The sequence below is a fragment of the Lagopus muta genome, chromosome 13 (assembly GCF_023343835.1).
Source record: "Lagopus muta isolate bLagMut1 chromosome 13, bLagMut1 primary, whole genome shotgun sequence".
Lineage (NCBI taxonomy): Eukaryota > Metazoa > Chordata > Aves > Galliformes > Phasianidae > Lagopus > Lagopus muta.
In genome coordinates, this window is record NC_064445.1 from 2,824,602 (window position 1) to 2,839,721 (window position 15,120).

The 15,120-nt window shown below is 38.1% G+C and overlaps 1 protein-coding gene across 6 annotated transcripts in view; it reads right to left on the bottom strand.

Annotated features, from left to right (window-relative positions):
* Positions 1-4,790: 4,790 nt before the first annotated feature.
* Positions 4,791-15,120, bottom strand: part of LRCH2 (leucine rich repeats and calponin homology domain containing 2) — a 35,614-nt gene continuing 25,284 nt past the window's right edge. For 4 of the 6 annotated variants that reach the window (XM_048959218.1, XM_048959214.1, XM_048959216.1 and 1 more), the window contains 9 exons: positions 14,275-14,323; positions 13,084-13,200; positions 10,296-10,340; positions 9,838-9,888; positions 8,684-8,741; positions 7,193-7,305; positions 6,582-6,719; positions 6,213-6,290; positions 4,791-5,819 (listed from right to left, as the gene is read on the bottom strand). In XM_048959218.1, the coding sequence (XP_048815175.1) occupies positions 5,700-5,819; positions 6,213-6,290; positions 6,582-6,719; positions 7,193-7,305; positions 8,684-8,741; positions 9,838-9,888; positions 10,296-10,340; positions 13,084-13,200; positions 14,275-14,323 (769 nt within the window). In that variant the 3' untranslated portion in view covers positions 4,791-5,699. The remainder of the gene's footprint in view (positions 5,820-6,212; positions 6,291-6,581; positions 6,720-7,192; positions 7,306-8,683; positions 8,742-9,837; positions 9,889-10,295; positions 10,341-13,083; positions 13,201-14,274; positions 14,324-15,120) is intronic. The other 2 variants (XM_048959219.1, XM_048959215.1) reach the window with 1 other exon arrangement.

Here is a 15,120-nt window from a genome sequence, read left to right on the forward strand (position 1 = left end):
ATACATGTTGGAAGCTCCAGCGGCAATGGAAGTCCTGAAAAAACACTGAATACACTATTGTACAGGTAGACAATCTTCAGAAGTGTGGAAAACGCACTTTACAAGAACAGGAAATGCAAAATTAATCCAAACGCGCTATCAAATAGATGTTAAGTATATATACACAATGTAAGCATCTGTTTTTAAATGATCACTCTCCAACTGTGTGCCTCAGAACTGCTTCCGTCCCGTCCTGCACACGTTTACATATTGATCATTCGGTCACGTTGCGTTTTCTGAGTTCTATCATCACAAATTACAAAATAAAGTGACTGAATACCAAGTGATAACCGAAAGCAAATCACGTTTTCCTCGTTCTACACATCACACCATAGTAAAAAGTATTCACACGATTCCCAATGTAACCCACCAACATTTCTGCAGTGCCTCCACGCGCCCCTGTCGAGCACTGAGAGCCTGCATTACTGCTGGTGCAAGAGACATCGACCCTTGCAACAAGGAAATCAACCCCACGGTTGCAGCAATGCTTACTGGAACACTGCAGTTCAGTAAACAGAGCCAAGTTAACACGTTTCAAGTGAAGAGCACAATCTTCAGAAAAGGTTTCAGTGCAGACCGGTGGGAGATCTCATGCCTGGAATGGCACAACCAACATATGTAGCAATTCGGGAAAGATTTCATCGATTCCTTCGTATTTAAGATAAAAAATAAATGAGAAAGCATCACCGTGGCCACGTCCAAATATTGGCTGTTTCATAACCTGCCCTCAGATAATTACAACAGGGGATGAGAAAGTCAAGTTTTCCTTATTTCACACAATTTTGAAATAAGCAAGGAAGTCCTTGGTAGAGCCAAGAATTCATTTTCAAGGTCTGACTTTGTGGTGTCACTTACGAAACTATAAACTACTTAGGGAAACTCTGCTCTCACTGAAGGCAATGGAAAGTACCCCAAACCATTTAATGTGCAGTCAGCTCAAACCATTCTTCTCCTCTAATGTTTGCTAAGGGAATAAACAAATCCTGGAAAGGCTTTTGAGAGTCGGTCTGTTTGAATATCAGTATTCTAAGATGTGTGCAGATGAGAAAAATATTAAAAAAAAAATCCTTCTTAGAAAGTTTAGTTGGCTATAAAACATCTGAACTACAAATGACTGATGATATCATGTTTACATCAACCCTTACTCCTTCCAGAGAAATTGTGCTGCTCATGGCAATCCCCTTTGCTTTTTATCTCAGAGAAATGCCAAAAAAACAGAAATGAAGCAACTACAGTGTGCAACCAGGACTGCAGGATGCACACTGCCAGAGCTGCACTGTGTGAAATACTTACAGGCAAATAAAGCAAAGCCACAGTTTATTGCATAAATAACACAGGAGGCAGAACTGCTCCTGTAAGGGGGAGATTAATCTGGCACCAAGTCAATCACATTCCCTCTACTTTAACAATCAAGATCAGCAGAATTTCATTATTGTTATTATTTTAATTCAAAAGGGTCATCTGTAAACAGGAAATATTTCATTGGCTGTGTGTGCGTTGCGGGGGAGTGGGGTTTTCAAGCTCGCTTTTCCAAGGAAAGGTCAGTGTTTAAATAAGATGCACCGCTTGAAAGGAACACATGTTAGTCTGATTTGGGGAGGAAAACAAGTTTCATTTACCAACACAGAGTCATCTCCTGTCTGCAGAAAGTGCCAAGAACTCCTCCAAAAACCTCACGCTCGCACTGTGTCCAGTTGAAATCCACTCTCCTGAGATCAAAAATATATAAATGTTGGTTTGAGATATTGCTGAACAAAGTCTTGCTTACTGCTTGACTGAGATTTGGTACATTACTAACGCACCTGACCTCTGCATTGGCACAGAGACCTCTTTGGAGACAGACTGCCTGTATTACACACGAGAGCTACTTTACTTCCTTAAATAAATACTTAAATTGCACAAGTACGTAATGCCAACCCTTCCTCCTTCTCTTCAATATGGAGAAGGAAATTTGGTTTTAGTGAAAATAAATGGAGACATTTTGTTTAAATTTGGCCAGCCTCATGTTAAGCTGAGAAGACCGCTGCTAAGCAATAAAGTATTTGTAATAAGAAAGCTCAGCAAAGTGAGATGAATCATAGAATGGCCTGGGTTGCAAAGGCCCACAATGCTCATCCAGTTCCAACCCCTGCTGTGTGCAGGTCACCAGCCAGCAGCCCAGGCTGCCCAGAGCCACATCCAGCCTGGCCTTGAATGCCTGCAGGGATGGGGCATCCACAGCCTCCTTGGGCAACCTGTTCCAGTGCCTCACCACCCTCTGGGTGAAAAATTTCCTCCTAATATCCAACCTAAAGCTCCCCTGTCTCAGTTTAAAACCATTCCCCCTGGTCCTACCACTACCCAGTTATACTGAGGTGACAGACCTTCCAACAATATGAAAGCTGTGCTTAAAGAGTATTTTTCCACCATCTTAATACTGTATGGCACATTAGAATATTTGCATTAAGTAGATAAATCAGTAACAACGTTAACCAGAGATCACTGCATTAGCCAAGAAGTTGACACTGCAGCTTTGCTCGTGTCACACAACTCATGTTTTGCCTAGAAAGATAAAAACTCTTCTACTGAAACCAAAAGCAAAGTTTGTACTGACTTCACTGAAGCCAGGACTTGATCCAGACACTCCAACAATTCACATCAGACATTTATTAATCAAATGTATTATTGTGTATTTTAGAATAATTTAAATTTTTGGTTGTATTTTGAAAGGCCTTCAGATAGATGTATGTAGACAGTTTTCTGGACAGCCAGCAACCCCCAACCAACACAGCAGACTGGCAGCATTATAAACTAGATGTGAAGCATTTCTAAAATACAATGTCTGAAGCCCTCATCCTTTACAGCTATTATTTCAATGCCACTGTTATAAGACCACAATAACTGGAACATTATTGCTTAAAGCATCCGTGTGCTGCATCCAATAACAGAGAAAACAGGAAAAAAAACAGAGGCAGGCAGAAGCCCTGTCAGCTGATTCACTCCAGCTTACAGAGCATATTGCCAACATTATTGCCAACGCCATACAGCTACTGCAATAACAAAAGCACTCTTAGTTAATTCTTAAATTCATTAGGAAAACTTAACATAGCTTCACTTTCATTTTGTGTATCCTTCTTTGGTAGCACTGCTCCAGAGTATTATTTGGAAAAGGCGGCTACAGGAAAATGAGCAAAGATTCACTCAGGTATAGCAGACCTTTACTCAGATTGCTCCAAAGGACACTGGAAAGCCTTCATTTTTTGCAGTGCTAAGGAGGAAATCCTCTAAGCACCAGGAGTTATTTTCCCCATATTGAGAAGTCCATAATAACATCCAAAGACTTGCAAAGCAGAGTTATCCCCACTCATGGGGAAGGATTCTGGAGGGGTTACAAAGGGTTATTTCTGTAGTTTTCAATTTCAGAGGTTCAATTCAAGATGAGGACATGAACTTCATATCCAGTTATCATGTTACTAGGAGATAACGTGCTAATCTCATAAAACTGGTAAGTATCTGGTACGTTACATCAAGGGGATTCTTAACATTTACACTGTGATATGGTAAATTGATGTTTAGTTGTATTTGGATAGAAAGTGTTTAAAGCAAGAAAAAATATCTAAGTGACAATTAAGCAGCAGTGTGGATTGGGTTAAGCCAAAAAACTTGGAGTGACCATTCATAGCCAGCAATTCAATGGCCAACAAACTGAAACAGAACTGTTACAGCCATCAGATACTACGCAGCAAGGAACTGAAAGACAATGAGTTACTCCCGTTGGATGGTTGTGTTCTTCAACTGCAGCACACAGCAACAAGAAATCAGCTTAATGAAACACATTACCTTCTCATTTTAGCCTTAGCATGACCTCAGATCACAGAATTACAGGCACTGCCTTTGAATTTAAGTTGTTGAAATGAGTATTATGTGACTGATGCAACAACCAATTTCAGATACAGCATCTACAGCATTTCAAGATGTCAAAGCACTACAGATCACACGTGTATTCTGCTTAAGAAAGATTTTAGACTTGGACGTTGGAAATGCAGTTTTACATCAGCTTTTCAATGAGCTGTGAAACCTTAAAGGAAAGGACAGAACCAAATCCTGTTACACACAAGGCAAACACATCCCTCAGTCAAAATTAATTTATCTTAAAACAGAATATCTGTGACAAAGCTTTTTTTTTTTTTGTAAATATGAACTACCTATCCAACAAACCAATTCAACCTGCTACTAAAACCACCAAATGATTTGCAGCCTTTCTGGAAATGAATTCAGCTGTGTATTCTGTGCAGGGTTTCAGAATGCTCTCAAAATGCTGAGAATCTGCACAGAATACAAAAAGAAGATAAAAACAAACAATGCAGCACAGTGGGAATTGTACTCTTTCAGAAACCCAACGTCTTGGCACAGTGACATCTGTGCAAACTGATCTGTGTGCTGTGCCACACTCTCATGCAACTCGCACAATAAGTCCTGTGAACGTGACAAGGACAGACACCGAGATTCCTCAACTCAATCGTGGGTAATTGCAAATTGTAAAAATGTAATGTGAACCCAGGAGCAGTTATTACATGAGGTCCTGGGATTCACAGTATAAACCTGAGATTTTGGCAGTTTTATCAGAATGTCCTCCATTACTCTGTATGCATCACGAATCCTCACTTCGTACTCACCACGTGTATTTGTTTGTCCCAAGCAAAGAGAAGCAGACAGCTTTGTTTACCCAACAATACATTAAAACAAACAAAAAATGATTAGGTATTATCAAATTAAATATCATAAATAAAGTGTATTTACAGTCTTTTCTAGTTATTAGATAACGACATAATCAACTGTGCAACAAACTTAAAACACCCAACATCAAAAAAATGTGAAGCATCAGTTAAATCTCCACGTGTTGATTTTACAAAAAACTATTAAAATATTTAAAAATTCCCATTTTATCTATTTTCAACAAAGAAATCTCAAAAAATGTTTAAGACTAGTAAGAGTTATCAATTACACAGGCACTTCACATGTAAACAATCTACAGTACAACTGAAAAAAATATTTGGCACCAACCTAGAAGACTGGAAAAAACAAAACTCAGTGTCCTTTTTCCCATTGTTTTGCATCACCACACACTCAGACTAAATACTGGCAATGTTGGAAGTGCGTAAGTTACAATCAGGAGTGCAAAAATAAAAAGAAAGAACACTAAAGTTAAGGTTTCTAAGAGAGTGGGAGTGGATTACAGCTATCAGTCACTGCGTTTTTACCATCAAATCATCGCCACGTTTTCGTTTTGCCTTTAAATCAGATAGTTGACCTTAATAATTCAAGCAAGGAGGATCAGGTTTTGTACTTCTAAATTAATTCAAAAACCGTTTCCAATGTAGAAAAAGAAATCCAGCATTTAACTGTAACACTGTGAGATGCTAAATGGTCATTTTGAACTTAAAGTTTTAACTTTTAAATGGAAAGAGAACCTGATGCAAAATCTTTGTGCATCCAACTACAAAAGGAAATGAATCGTTATGGTATTTTAACATCAGCTGACTCCAAGGTTTTCATGTATAATTCCAAAGTAAGGCTCTCTACAGCATCTGGACAGACATCAGTTTTTGATGGCTTGGATGTTCCTATGTAGGAATCCTATGTAGGAAGCTGAACTGCTCCAGAGCTTCCAAGAACTCGTGTTACATGGCAGAAAGTTGAGATACTTTCAACGTGGGCAGTTCAAGCAGAGCTTGAACTGTGAGGCCAACCTTCACCAGACCCCTCTCCTCCAGTATGTGATGAGGCAAGCAAAGTCTCTCCTGTAAAATAAAGTAGAATAGGTATTAAGCTTCATTCACTCTTTCCCAGCTGGGTAACAAAAGCATTCTCCCTGAAGTTGCACATATGTTAGATATCTGCATAGAAAACTTCTTGATGTGGGAAATTATCAGTTTTCCCCTTGGGAACTCCTGGAGGCACTAACAGATTGGGTTCTCAGTATTATTCCTGCTGTTGGCTGCCAGCTGGAAACACAGCATCCTCAGTTTAATGCTACAGGCCAGAAATAAGACTCTTCCCTTCCTTTCGTATCTTTAAGCTCCTTGGACAGTGTTATAATCACTACTGCTCCCCACCTGCTTGCCCTGCTGCAGGCTCTATTTACTGACATACCTTTGGTGTGATAACGTTAGTCATGAAGGCAATTACCATACCTGTGGAACGCCCAATTTTTTACAAGCATCCAGAAAGTTCTCAACATTTCTTCGGCACTTTGCCATACTGAGTTTAGGCTGTAAAGAGAGGATTTTCATCAGGTAACTGTGAAATACTGTTTGCATCTGATGCAAATTCTGCAACAGCTGCTAAAATACAAACCAGAACACTAATTATATAGATTCAATACACGAAAACAGCTCTTCAACCAAACTTCTGAGCCTTATTTAATAATTCTTGAAAAAGATTGAATACGGCAGATATCATACGTGACTTTTTTTGCAATCAGCTTCAAGAATTTGTTTTCAATTATGATGCAAAAAAAAAAAGTGAGCTCAATGTGCAAAAAAGTGAGCTACATGACTTACCACTGCTGGCGATGGTACGTGAATGCTGGCAACGGAGCGTGGCCTTATGTGGTTGGCTAGATGGCAAAGAACAACTCCGTCCATCAGTGCTGCCCCAATGTCATCTGGCAAGATTACTTTTAACCTTGATTCAAGATTCTGTTAAAAAGCCCGTGAGTGAGTTGTTTAGCTAATTATTCATTTTAAATACGAGGTGTTTTAAAGCAGACAGTTTTAAAAGGGCATTTTAATATTAGGATTAAGTGGAGTCAATTCATACTTCACTGAGCACAATTACTCTTTTCTCCACATCAAGATCACATTCCCTTTGCTTGTTCTGTTTTTCCCTTTCATTCACACAGCCACACACACTGACACAGACATTCAGCCAGCAACTACCACAACAGCTCTCAAAACCATATGCTGAATCCCACTGCTCATAACAAGAAAGCACAGAATTTAAAGGCAGAAATGTGAGGCTGAATACCTCCACAGCTGTTACTGTGCAGAATTTGTGGGCTGAAATCACATAGAAGTTTACTAGAAGGAGGAGTAAAAGACTACCAAGGTTTCAACTGTGGTACAAAGCAAACTAAATGCACTGCACCTACATAGTAAATAACAGTACATACATTGCGAAGTTGTCTTATTTGTTCCCTTTCTTCTCTTAAATGCTCCATCTTCCTCCTCATTGTAAATCCAGGATCCATTGCTCCATAGTCCTGGCGAGCTGCACGGCTGAAAGCTATTGAACATGACTGAAGTTAGCCTTCAGAATTCAGATTTTAAGAACAATAATAAAATCTACCATCAAGGATAACAGCAGGGAAAAACATGCTACAGAACTTGACAGAAAAGAGACACATTGGTATCCTGAAGTAACAGATGCTGTCCATGAGACAGTCTTCAAATAAAACATAAATCATCTTATTTAACTGCAAGTGCATTACACCAAAATATGGACACAGAACTGACTTCACTATTCAAATACTTAAGGTATATGTTTCTATTTGTACTTCTGCAAGCTTATCTTGCAAGCTAGGTTTGAAAATATTTTTATGGAGGCTAAAGAAAGGAACAAGAATCTTATCCAAGAGTTCAGAGCTTGTCTCTTAAATACTTGACTGCAATTCACTTCATTCATCATGTTCAGGAACCCTAATGACAACTAGATTTATAGAATGCTGGCAAAGGAGAACTAACAAGCCTCTTAACTTCTATGAAACCCCAACTTCCTACAGCCTAGGACACAGATAACTCCAGATGTGCACAGCCAATCATGCCCTTATATATGCAACAAGCCAATCTTGTTTGGCACAGAGTTTCAAGAGCTGCTTACAAATGACAAATGATTTGAGGGCCCTAAAGGTGCTACTTGTATGAACTCAGCCAGATGCTGCTATTGAGGGCTCACAGGTTAACATTTAAGCACTCAAATTTCACTACCATGAAGACAGAAAATGTCAGGTTATCTTTTCTTTAAACAAACAAACAAAAAAGCACAAAGATTGTTAATGTATGTTAGCTGGAAATGAGACTGCAGACTGGCTTTGCCAAATTATGTCTTATACTGTTGACATAGCATATTCTCATGGACCTTAAAAAAAAAATAGTACTGTAATAGCAAAGTATTTGTGGATATTCTGAAACTCTGGATTTCAGAAAACTGAAAGCCTTTAGATAATCTAGTCTGATGCAACTGGGGGCAGAGTTTTGGAAGAGTCAGAGCACAATAAGGCACCAAGACATGCAATTCCTGACAAAGCTCTGCTCCATGCATCCTTTCACGGGACAAATTACAGAAAACTACTTCTCTTGAAGCCCTGTTGCCTCATCATGTCTCACGAACAACTGCACGCTGTTTCCCTGCTCTTTCACCATGACTAAACATGCAAAAAATAAATCAGTGAAGTTAAAGTGACTGTGCAGCTCTGGGAACTTTCAATTATTGGACAGCTGCTTTGGCAAACCACGTCTTTTCCAGAACCATGCTTGTGGTAAGTACACTGAGTGAAATGATGTGCTGTGTCCTCCCTTTGCATTCATTCCAATGCATGCATCTGGTGTCCTTCTTTTCTGCTCCTGCCTGGGGAATGAAAACCTGTTTCATCATGGTAGCTTACCTGACCTTGGTTTGAGACCAAACGGACCGTGAGTGTTACTATCAGTCCTTTCATAATCCTGTCAAAAAGAGAGAAAGTCTGTTTTCTTCTGTTCATTGCAATAATTAACTTCTGTTCCCATCAAAATAGCGTTTAAATTATTCTTGTCTAAAAAAGAACAGAATTAGCCCTTCTGCTTAACTGTAAAACACTTCTCAGAAAAGGATGCTATAATGAAAATGGAATAGAAGTGAACTCATCTTACCAAGGCAGAAAAATCAGCACCAGATAAACTAAAATCTATTCTGAGATTAATACCTATTCTCAATCACCTCAAACAACTGCAAACCATTCTGTTAATTGAATTCTAATGCAGATGCAAGCTAATGCAGATATCTTTGCAACTGATTTTTTAAAGAAATGTTTCTTTTCAATTATGAAGATATACTGTGACATGAGAAACAACTAAGAGAAAGTACTCAGCAATCTGGTGTGTACATACATGAGAAATTCTTAGTTCAGTGCATTTCATTGTGTCTGGGAGACGTTCTACTCATTCCACTCAGGCTTCATATCAGCACTAGCTGGAAACACTTCTCTTTGGTATGGTATGTTTACAGCTTAGGAGATTAGTGCAAGTGCAGTGAGACTACACAGATGCTACTTACAAAGCAACACAACCGATGAATGAAGCTGCAAGGCAGCATCATACAGATGACAGGAAATCCTAAGAATGAAACCACTTCAGCAGTGTCAGTACCTCTGGGTTCCCTGCAACGTACTGAAAACTGAACCACAAGTTTTACTCGAACCTCTCTGAACAGCTAATGCATAAGGGAAAACTACTTCATACACCAAATTGGATTAATCTTCATTAGCTGCTTTCATTTGGAGAATAAAGGAGACAAAGTAATGCATCTTTCTACAGATCAATTAATTAAAAACAAAAAACAAAAACCTAGGGACGACCAGACAGTTGCAAAGGTAAAAATAAAAAAACACAACACGTTATGTCTCTGGTTTCTACTTTTGACTCTTCATTACAAAGAAATAGCCTTAATTCCAGTTCCAAAGTAATCTAGCAGCTTTATGTCTGCATGGCAAACCTGGAGACACGAGTAATGTGCACAAAAAAAAATGTTTGTTGAGTGAAAAACAAAGCCACAAACTTGTACCTCGGACGACACAGGAGACTGTGGGGACACATTAGTATTATCACTGTCTTGCTAAAAAGAAACCAAAGAGATGAAATTATAAAATGAAAACTATGATTTAACAAGAAAACATGAAATAATGAAATACAAAATACACGAGACGTACATTTGTCAAGTATGGCACAAATTGGTAGAAACTGAATTTAAAGACATGTAACGTAGGAAACACTACTTAACTAATGTAGAACATTACTTTATAATATCTTTTCCACACTACACAATTTTGGGGTTTTTTTGGCTGTTTTTTTTTCCAAATAGGAGTATATTTATTTCATTGTATTCCTGCTATGGCCTTGGGAAAGTTGGTTTGCACCAACTCTAGCCAATGTCATGCTGTTCCATAAACATGGCTCACTGGTGTTTCTAAGAGGCAAATAAAACAATTTTCTTATGCATTTCACACAATCACCATTTCTTACCTCATCGTTTTCATTTCCACTTGAACTCTTTCTGGAAGATTTATACTGCAAAACACACAGAATTATCAACGTGAAAATGGAAGCGTGGTTTTCCTTCAAACTACCTGGGTTGATACCATTCAGAAGTTACTACTTTTGAAGCTACCAAGAAAAAGAACACGTTACAGAATCAAAGGAAGGAGAAAGAAGAGAAAAGGAACACCCAATTCCTAGGCTACCCAGGAATACCCAGAATTTCTGTATGTTGATGAGAACAAACCCATTTCAGAAATACTTTTATAATGTGAATTCTGACTGCATATAACATCTGATTCAAGAAGACAGACCTCAATAACTGACAGCATTAGACGTAAAAATACACTGCAGGAGCAATTTTAAGATGGATTTCATTTACAACTGCAAAGCCTGATCACATACTTTTACCTACTGAAGGCCACTGCTCTTTCACAGGAGGTCTGTGAAATTTTGCACATTGCTCCTGCCCCCATCTCCTGATTATCTGAGAAGTGCAATGGAAATGAGGGAGAGATTGAAGCAAGAAAGTTACAAAAGCACTATTTAGGATGGAAAAGAAACGTATTTCATTGCATGCAGAGGAAACATACAAATAAACAGGAAAATACAGGTAGAATTGAAGAGTTCAGCCTCCACAAAACTCAATGCTTGAAGTGCATGGGGCTGCACTATCTGTTTTTATGATACAACACAAAACACGACAGATTAAGAGTCTGACTTTGGAAATGAAAGAATCCAGTTTCAGGATCTCTCCTCAGAGATCTGATTTTTAAGGCTGCCTATAAGTTACAGTTAGAAGAATTTAAGAAGACAAAACTGACTTGAAATTATGTTCTAAGCATTCACAAATACGCAACTTCCGATAGCTCTGTTAGGTGAACTTCTATGTCTTAATGAAACACTTAAGATGTCAGCCTTCCTCTGAGGAGAAGCCTTTTCAAGAGTTATTGAATGACTTCTTTTGTTTTTAAAAGGGAACCTACATATGCAGTTCATGTAGTCCTGGGGTCACATACAGGTGTGTTAAACACATTTATGTCTGGATATTTTGCTTCTTCAGGTTATCCCCTGTATATCTCAAGGGAAATACCTCCTGTGTGTTTGCAAGGAAATACATTACTTTGGGAGTTCATATGCCAAAGCTTAATTTTCTGTGCCCTGTAGACATCCACAGCTGACTACTTTTTTATGCAGGCCTTCAGCCAGTTCTGCATTTAGGTTTTTTCTCCATACTTAACCATATCACAGCTAGCACATAGTAATTCCTTCCCCTTGTGAGTATGCTAAGCAGAATTTCTGCTTAGATGGAGCTACAATCCAACTATAAACTATCCCAACAAAAATGCATTTGGGTTCATAAAATTGTCTTAGATGGTAAAAGTTCTTGTATCAATAATATTCAGCACAATAAAGATCTGAAATATTGGCCAGGCTTCAAAGACATACTAAGGAAAAGGAGTTCTGATTCTCGTAGGCATCCTTAGCTGCACTGAACAATTGCAGCAATAAAACTATATAGATTATATAATAAAGATGCTCTATTAATACTTCTGGATTCTGAGCCAAGTAAATTATTCCTGGTTTAATAACACCCATTGCAGTAGCTTGGCATGACATCTCTTAAGATACTCATTAATGTTTGGCACTACAGACATTATTCAATGCACTCTTTTTGCCAAGAAAATATGGACACTATGAACTGTACTTTGATTTGGCTCTCAGAACAGCTGTGAAGCTCACTTGTGTTTAGTTGATTCCCCTCACGTTTGTCATGGATAAAAGGCTTCACTTCATTTACTTGTTGCCTTGTTTTTGCAAATGAAACTGAGGAGAATGAAGTGAGACAATACTTTTTGTTGCTTATACATCAGTAAATTAAGCATGTTGAGACACACAGCTGTATGAAATGTAATTTCAGGTATCTGCCTCCACCACCAGCTCAGAACTATTAGTATTTAAATACACTTTTGAAGTGATAATAAATAACCAATGCAAACCTTTTGTATGAATGCTTATTAAACATGCTTAGATTAATGAGTTAAATGGCAGGATTCTGTTTGAGAATTTTCTCCTCCTTCCCCTCAAAGACTGCAGTGTGAAGTTAATTAATGGATGCAAACATTGGAAAGGGGTCACTACAATTCAAGTTAGGATAAAAGTCTAAATTCCCAAAGGCAAGAAAATTAATAGCTTCTTCAATCATAAGGAAGTATCTCGATTATAAAGCATGCTCTATTTTTTGCCCCATAGACTTAATTTCTTTCAAATTCCCTATCATTTTATAAAGATCTTTGATGGTAGAGACCCAAGAAACTGATTTCATAACTTACCAATTAGATCTTAACCTAGTACTGGTCAGAAGTAATCCTATTCCTCTACTGCGTGTAAAAGCACATTTCATCTGAGTGCTGCTGTTTCTCAGCAGTTCTGCAACAAGCAGACACTGACATCTAGTGACCAATGATACTCACTGCAGCAGCAAAATCAATACAGAGCAAACATGCAGTCAGAACCAAAATGCACGTATATCCTTTGTAACCATGCTGCAAGGAAAGGCAAAGCACATTTTCCTTAGACTGAAAATGAAATCCTTCAACCTGGAGCCAGATAGACTGGATGGGGCTCTGAGCAATCTGTCTGTAGCAGGGTGCTTTGAAACAGATGCTCTGAAAGGTCCTTTCCAACTTTGTATGGCTTTAAAGCAAAGGAACAAAAGCCCAAGCAATACAAGGTAAAAGAAAAATACAAAGTAATTACCCACACCATGTATTACCTTGAAATACTCTTTTCTAATTTGTTTACTTCTCCTCCTTTCTTCATTCTGCCAAATTATTGGCTGTGTTTCTGGCCAGCGCTGATCATCCACTGAATCCTTCTGGTTTTCCAGTGGCTAGGAAAGTTTACAAATCCTTTACAAAGATGATAAAATACACCTTGCATGCATTACCACAAATTATTATAAACTACAGTTGGCTTCCCACAACGTAGCTTTAAGGCATGGAAAAGGCAATTTTCAAAGGCAATTCTAGCAGAAATCAACTGTCCACTTAAAAATGAACCACTTCAAATGCTAAAATACACTTCATACAAGAAAAAGGAACTACAAAATCATTCTTATGAGAACAACACACTTTTCTGCACTAGCTTAACATTCACAGGTATGTTAGGAAGCCATTTAATGCTACCATATATAACTTCGAAGGGCCGGTCAGAACTGTGGTTAGCCAGCAGCACATCTCATTTCTCAGTATGAACATTCACTGCACAGGAAGAGGATGAATATAAGAAGAATTTGCATACTGTTGTCACCCAAAAGGCTACAAACACCAGACAGCAATATAAAAGTCTCCTCAGAATGTTGCATAATGGAATACTTCGACAGAGGCGGTTAATGGAAATTCATTCTTAAAGTAAGAATAAATATGTCTGCTTACTCTGTGGAAACCAGTGGACAAACTGAAGGGACCAATTCATAAAGAGGCTAAGACAGAGTATCTGCATTTTCAAAGATTCATTTCTATTAAATTATTGGGCCATTCAGCAACTGTATTAACTGATGGATTAAGACCCCAAAATAATTAAGTACCCTTTACAGTTTCACTGCAATTTTGTGTCATGCAAGACTGGAGGAGGTACATGGAGTGGAAGACATACATAATTCAAATTATTTATACTTTTTTTTTTCTTTTTTACTGATTTGCCATCATCTTATTGTTTATGCAAATAAATTCAAAAACCAAACTTGACCTCACCAGTCTCAAAATCATACAGCCGTTACCATACCCCCTAAAAAGCCTTGCATTACACAGCTTGAGTCAAACTGTCTCAAAGTTGATGAAAAGTTTTCCATTTTCCACAATTACATATATACTCTATATGCAAGCAACCAAATTAACACATTTTTGGCAAGAAACAAAGTGACTTAACTATGAAGCAAACAAACCTTTTGCATTTGGATATTTACCTGCCAGCTGTATGGAGACACTGGAGAGTTCACTTCATCTGCTGAGACACTAAAAATCAAAAGGAGAGGCATTATGGAATTTCATTACTTTATTTTTGTGCATTTAAAGAACAAGAATTTCCTGCGTCCCATTATTTTGTTTTTCAAAGCAACCACCCAGCATTTCTCCAAAGCTGGCAAAACATTTGTTCTCAAGCATCTCGAAGATTCACAGCCTTCATTTCACTGTTAGCTCCATAAAGCTAAGTAGAAGCTTACACTAACAATGGAAGTGAGAAACCTTTTAAGATGGGACAATGAAATGGCAGAATCTCAAAAGGATACTTTAGGCCAAGGATGGTGCCTGAGCTCATCAGAGCAACATAGAAAAGTTTAGATTTAGTGCCACTTAAAATTTTATTTCTAAATCTTCCTGTGAAATTCAGCTCCATCAACTTACCAACAACCATTTCATTCACATTCTGACAGCTGAAGTAGAACATGAGCTCAGAAGCCGTGCAGTATACCAAAAAACTACAGCTGAGGATTTAATACATGGACTCAGCTCTGCATATGCAATGATGATAAAATCTACTCCCAAAGTAACCAGGCATTTCTTAGTTTCTGTATTTTCTATTCCTTTTTCTTCGTGTTTGCCTCAAACCAATTGATCTGCTTTCTAAAGCTGTTAGGCATAGGAAATCTGTCTGAATCACATCTGTTAGACTGTTAAGTAATGAGAACTGCAGGAACTGCTACAATAAATAATTCTGTTCTGCTGTCAGTACATACGTATCTATAGCTACTACATGGTCTATACGTGGGAATTCCTTATGGATATGTCAGTATTTCTATTATCTTTTTATG